General features: G+C 57.4%; 1 protein-coding gene across 1 annotated transcript; it reads right to left on the bottom strand.

Annotated features, from left to right (window-relative positions):
- Positions 1–1,167: 1,167 nt before the first annotated feature.
- Positions 1,168–4,927, bottom strand: THBD (thrombomodulin). Its single transcript, XM_007100512.4, has one exon. The coding sequence runs from the start codon at positions 4,893–4,895 to the stop codon at positions 3,141–3,143; it is 1,755 nt and encodes a 584-aa protein (XP_007100574.1). The 5' UTR covers positions 4,896–4,927; the 3' UTR covers positions 1,168–3,140.
- Positions 4,928–6,226: the final 1,299 nt, after the last annotated feature.

Genomic DNA, 6,226 nt, shown 5'->3' on the forward strand with positions numbered 1-6,226 from the left:
GCCCCGCCCCGCCAGCGTCCTGGGGTCCAAGATGCCCCGGTAAGGGTTCTTGCCTCTGAGTCTTGAAAGCGTGTTTTGGTTTTCTTGTGTTCTTGAGAAAGGATCTCTTCTTTGGAGGAAGACATCCGAAAGCAATGAGACTTTGACAGTCAATTTGACGGCCCCTGGGAGCACACCCTTTTGAAAAGTGGAAGGGCGGGTGGTGAGGATGATTGGTAAGGTATCACTCTCCCCTCTCAACCCCCAGCATGATTTATCTGCACCTGCTTTGCTCCCACTCATCGAGTTCTTCCTTCACACGTACCTATTATTGAATCTGGTTTTCTGCTAGCCTTCCGAGCCCTGAGGGCAACACAGCTGCTCTGGCCATCTCTGGAAGGTACCCCTCACCTATCACCCACTCCACACATGCCCCAAAGCCATCTCCTTCCTCCAGGATGGACCTTGACATCTCCAACTGCATCTTCACGACAGCAACTACTCAGATTAAAACTGAGAAATTCAGCATGATCCAAATGTATAAAAATATTTGGATGTTTGACTGAATTCAATTTTCTTCCAACTTTTGCTTTCTGAAAACTTTCAGAACACTGCATATAAAATTCAGCCAGTTTCACCATCCCAGGAGAAGGGGCCCAGGAAATGTGTGCATGAAAAAGACAGCGTTTCCTATCTCCAGGAGAAATGAGGATGATTTAATACTGCATGAGACCTTGGTCTCTGAGCCACAGGCTGACTTTTGTGTTTGCATATCTCTGAGAGCAGATAATGCCAAACCATTCACAGAGGGACACACAGCCAAGATTCTAAGAGATGCCCCAAGAAGGACTGTTTAACTCGTCCCAACAAATAATCCTATAATATATTTTAAAACACTTAGGCATAAGTCCTGTGTGTGAAGTTGTTATGGTTACAGAAGGAAAAAATAAATATTTGTGCACACAGACATGACATGAAATCCTTCTACAGTGAAAACAATCTCCTCTGGAAAGATCTTTGAAAGTCAGGGATGGAGCCTGGAGCAGATGCAGCTAGTGATGGGGTGGGGGGGGGGGCAGCCTTTAAATGCTCCTCTTGGCGTCCGCATTGTCCATGAGCCTCGTTTAATAACATAAAATGAGGGGGCTGGGGGGGGGGGGGGGGGGGGGGGGGGGGCGGGCAGCCTTTAAATGCTCCTCTTGGCGTCCGCATTGTCCATGAGCCTCGTTTAATAACATAAAATGAGGGGGCTGGGGGAGAGAGGTGAACAGACACAAAACCCAAGAGCACTGTTATTTGTTTATTTTCTACTTGTGATGTCATAGCAGGAGTTTTGCCTGTGTTCTAGTTTATCTCCAATAAATAAATAACTATGTACAAATGTGCTGAGTTTACAAAATGATAGAGGAAAACCTTTGCATTACAAAAGATACATTTACATGATACACTTTTTTTCCATACACAGAAGCATGAAGCATTTCATTGCTAGCTTACTTGAACCAAAGACCCTGTGTGGCAATGTCTAAAGGTGTGTACCTAGGCTTTTCTACCAGAAAGCAAAGCTATAAAAGGAAAATTCCTCAGTTTCTTGAGAATATAGGGCCTGACTTGGCCTGCTACTTATTACTCATCCATATTTAATCTATTCCAGAATGTTGGAAGCTGTCTGGAACAGCTCTCCTCAAATATACGAAGCAGACAACCCCCTGCTGATCTCATTAAAATGCAGATTCTTGTGCAGTAGGTGGGAGGGAGCCTGAGTGTCTGCATTTCTAACCAGCTGGCAGGGGCAGCTCCAGCCTCTCGTCCTGGGACCACGTTCCAAACGACTGGGCTTAGAAGGCCCGTCTGAACTGGGAGAACTTCGCGAGGGCCTGATCAAGGTGAGGCCCTAATTGGCCATGCTCCAGGCTGCATCCCCCAGCTCCCAAATTGAAGAAACCAGTAGAGCTGGTTTTATTTGGGCCACAAATGACAAGAACAGTCAGAGTCCAAATGGTCATCAGCATGAATCCTGCAGCTCAAAACTTTCTTACACTGTCTCCCGGGAGGTGCTTCCATCTTCTCGCAGTTTAGAGCAACCATGTGAACCAACATTTTCAACATCGTCAAAAATAACTAATAATAATAGGAATAATAATAATAATAGCAAAAGACACTGCATAAGAAGCTTAACAACAATGACTACTCTTCAGTCCAAATCAAAACAACAACAACAATGAAACGGAGGTTCATTGTTTAAAAATAAAAATGAAAATCTCCTTGTGTTGAATTCCTGTGATAGTTCAGCAACATTAGTCTAACAAATGCCCTTCACATCTTAACCTCTGTTAAAATGATATTGCTCTGGAAGCCTGAAATTTCAGGATAAATTAGCAAATCTGCTGAAAGAACAAATTCCCAACCATTCTTATTTCTAGTGTTTTTGTTTCTGTTTCACATAACAGTTCTGGCCAGGCAGACAGCTAAGGGCAGAAGTAGGGTCCAGTACAGGTAGGGTGGCTCAGGTGGGTTGGCCGAGTTCCTGGGAGGGGTAAATTGGGAGAAATGAAAGGGCTGAAATGTGGCTTGGCTTCGTAAATGCAAGAGGGCTGGAAAAGATAGTATAAGGGCCCCATGACAAGTGGGAGCACATAAATATATAGACAGGGAAGGGGAGAGAGGGGAAGGGAGAAAGGAGAGAGGGATACAAAGTGGGTGCCGGAGACACGAGGGTAGGGAAAGAAGCCAAAGAACAAAAAATACTTAAAAAATAAATATCTTGGTCATTATCTATGACTCAATTACACTTCACTTAGTCCATTGGGATGAAGTCTGCCCCAAGGCTGCCAACCAAGAACACTCACCCCTCCTGTGCCCCTTGGTGAGGGCATCGGACACTTTGACAAGATCGGCATCTTGTCACTATAAAACTGCCGTCTCTGCCCACTTGTCCGATGACATCATGGAAATGGCTGGGGCCATACTTCTTCCAACGCGCCCCCCTCCCCCATAGCCAAGTGTAGAAGCAGCGAAAGAAGAGGAGCGAGCGTCTTCTCCAGTTCTGACGCCAGCTAAGGTGCTTTGGGGTAGTGGGAGAGAAAGGCTGGAGAGGGGAGGAGCAATGAGGCCCAGGAGGGAGGAAAAGGCCACCCAACACCTGGGCCAGGGAGGGAGGTCCCTCAGAGTTTCTGAGGCGTCCGCTCGGTCTTCACGTGCTGCAGTACCACCTCCTTGGCGGGGACCCCGCACTTGTACTCCAGCTCCGCCCGCGAGGTGCCTTGCTTCTTGCGCAGGTGGCAGAGGAGCGCCAAAAGCGCCACGACCAGAGACAGGCTCGCGATGGAGATGCCGACGAGCACGCCCGAATGCAGAGGCCCCGCGGGCGGGGGCGAGGGGCGAGGGGTGGAGCCGGGAGTCGGGCTGCCCGGGAGCGCCCCAGAGCCGCCGTCCTCCTCGTCGCCGCCCAGGTCGCCGCCGCTCACCTTGATGGGGTCACAGTCGGTGCCAGCCTGGCCGAAGAGGGCCGTGTCGGGCCCGCAGATGCACTCGTAGGTGCCGGGGAGGTTGCGGCACTTGCCAGGGCAGTAGCCGTTATTGCACTCGTTGATGTCCGTGCACACGGAGCCCTCGTCCAGGATGTAGCCCTCGGGGCACCGGCAGATCGCCAGGTTGTTGGGGTCGCAGTCGGCCGGGCACGAAGTCTGGTTGCAGAACATCTGGCACCTGTGCGGGGCGTGGGGGATGGGCGCGAAGCCCTCGGCGCAGATGCAGCGGTACTGAGCTCCGCCCACGGGCTGGCACTGGTACTCGCAGTTAGTGCCGAAGCACGGGTCCACAGGCTCCACGCACTCGCCGTCCACCAGGTCGAAGCCGGGGAAGCAGTGGCACTGGAAGCCGCCCTTCGTGTTGACACAACTCTGCGGGCACGGACTGGGCACCTGCGTGCAGTCATCCACGTCCTCACACCGGTGCTGGTCCGCAGCCAGCCGGTAGCCCGTCGCGCACATGCACGTGTAGTTGGTGGGCGCGTCGGGGAAGCCGGGGACGCAGAAGTGCTCGCAGAGTTGGTGGCACGGGTGCTCGGCCGGCACCGCACAGGAGCGCCCGTCCGCCTGCAGGGCGGCGTCGGCGGGGCAGAGGCAGCTCGACGCCCCGGCGCTCTCGTTGCACGCGTGCTCGCAGCCGCCGCCCTCCACGCTGCAGGCCCAGGCGCCCGGCGCCTCCCGGCCCCAGCGCGCCTCGGCCTCAGCGGGCGGCACCGCGCACTCCAGCTTCACGCCGAGGGGCATCACGGCGGCCGAGCTGCCCAGCGGCAGCGCCTGGAAGTCCGCGCCGCGGGCCCCGAACGGGGTGCTGTAGGTGACGGAGACGCCGGCGGGCGCCGCGGCGCCGGGCTCCACAACCAGCGGCCGGCAGGAGGCGGCGAAGTTGAACTCGCAGAGGAAGCCGTCGGCCTCCGCGCCGCACGGCAGCTCCTCCCAGGCCGGCTCTCCCGGTGCCGGAGCCCCGGCCGCCGAGACGGCGACGCACAGCGGACCGCAGAGGGGCGTCCCGTCGTCGTGAGGCCGCGCCCACCTGCTGTAGCTGGTGCGGTTGTCGCCCGTAACCCACTGGAAGCCGCGCAGGGGCTCGCGGTGCCCCGGGTCGCCGCAGCCGGGCGGGAGCTGCAGGCCGATCCAGAGCCGCGGGCCATCGCCGCCGTTGCCACTCAGTAGCAGGGAGATGACATCCGCTGCCACCGAGGAGCGCACGGTCATCAGGTGGCCCCGCAGCTGCTCGCAGACCCGGCTGGCGGCGAGGAAAGTCGCGGGGCCCCGGAAGAGCGCGAAGCAGTCGTGCTCGACGCACTGGCTGCCGAGGGGCTGCGGCTCCGGGGGCGCCGGGAGCCCCAGGCCGGCGGGGGCCAACACGCCGAGGAGCAAGACGCGGAGCATAGTGTCCGCACGCCGCGCGCAAGGGCCCGGCCGGGGCTGAGAGGCGCAGGGCGCCGCTGGCGACAGCCGATCGCGTCGGTCCCGGACTAGGCGCGTCCGGCTGCGGCGCGCAGCCCCGGCGAGGCAGCCTCTGACAGGCGGGCGGGCCCGGGCCCGAGTTTATAAGTGCGCGGCCCCCCTCCCTGGACGTTCGGGAAAAGGAAGGAAGTGCCTGGTGGGAAGGGCTGATGCTGCATTCTCGGATTACTGGGTTCTCCGGACGCCCTGCGCCCGCCCTCGCGCCCGGGATCCCCTCGCGGGGATGAGTAAACTCGGCCCCGGCTGGGAGGTCCTCGGGCGGGGCCAGCAGCGCAGGCTCCCGGGAGAACAGCACCTCTGTCAGCGCGGCGACAGAACCCGCCCCACGCCTGCAGCCCTACAAGGGGCTTAACCCACAGCCCTCCTTAACCTTCGGTCCTCTTTCTTTTCCTTCATCAATGTGTTGTTACCACCTATTTCAAGGAAAGGCTGGATTGCGGAGCTCTGGGAAGAGGAGACTGGGCGAGGAGGGCTTGGAATGAGAGGTGGGGACGTAGCGCCCAGGACCTGCAGGGCTGCGGGAGGAGGTGCCCGCCACCCAGAGGGTTTTGGGAGGGGCTGCCTAGGGCGTGGCCTTCCCCAAAAAACACGAGCGCAGGGAGAGCGAGCCACACCCTCCCAGGCCAGGGCGCCTAGCTCCGGAGAAGGAGGTGCTTGGAGACAGAGGGCGTGGCTGAGGCGACCACTCGCAAAGGAGGAGGACTGGCCTAACACCCGGTCCCCAAGTGGGGACCCACGAGTCCCTGAGCGCCAGCTGCCACGGCCAGACCTCATCTCATCGCGTGAGAAAGTCGTTGGGACACTGTCAGGGCGGCAAGGTCTTGCCACCCTTCGGAAGTGGTGGCAGGCGAATTCCCGCCGAGCCCTGTAGGGGCGAGCGAGTTTAGCCTGTTTGATCTGAGTTCTTCCAGCATCGCAGAGGGACAGTGCAACTCGCACCCCCAAAGCGACGCGTGGTGTGCCCTCGCAGGGAGGGTTTGTCTGTTGAGGGTTTTTCCCTTTGGTGACACAGAGGAGCACATAAATGCCACTTGGGCGGCAAAGGACATAGACGAGGGGCTGTCCTGGGCACGCGCGGGGTGGGGAGCGCTGGGAGGAGACTGGAATCTGTCACTTTCGCGACCTTATCCGCTCACCTTCGGATCAGGAATGCGGAGGGGTGGGTCCAAAGCAGAACGGTGAGGGGCAAACTTTTTTTTTTTTTTTTTTTTAACACCCTGCGCCATCCTCCGCCGCGGTCACTTACTGCGACG

The sequence above is a fragment of the Physeter macrocephalus genome, unplaced genomic scaffold, assembly GCF_002837175.3.
Source record: "Physeter macrocephalus isolate SW-GA unplaced genomic scaffold, ASM283717v5 random_1798, whole genome shotgun sequence".
Taxonomy (NCBI): Eukaryota; Metazoa; Chordata; class Mammalia; order Artiodactyla; family Physeteridae; genus Physeter; species Physeter macrocephalus.

What these genes read in the sequence shown, in the direction of transcription:
- THBD (XM_007100512.4), bottom strand. Translation starts at nt 4,895, where the DNA reads ATGCTCCGCGTCTTGCTCCTCGGCGTGTTGGCCCCCGCCGGCCTGGGG.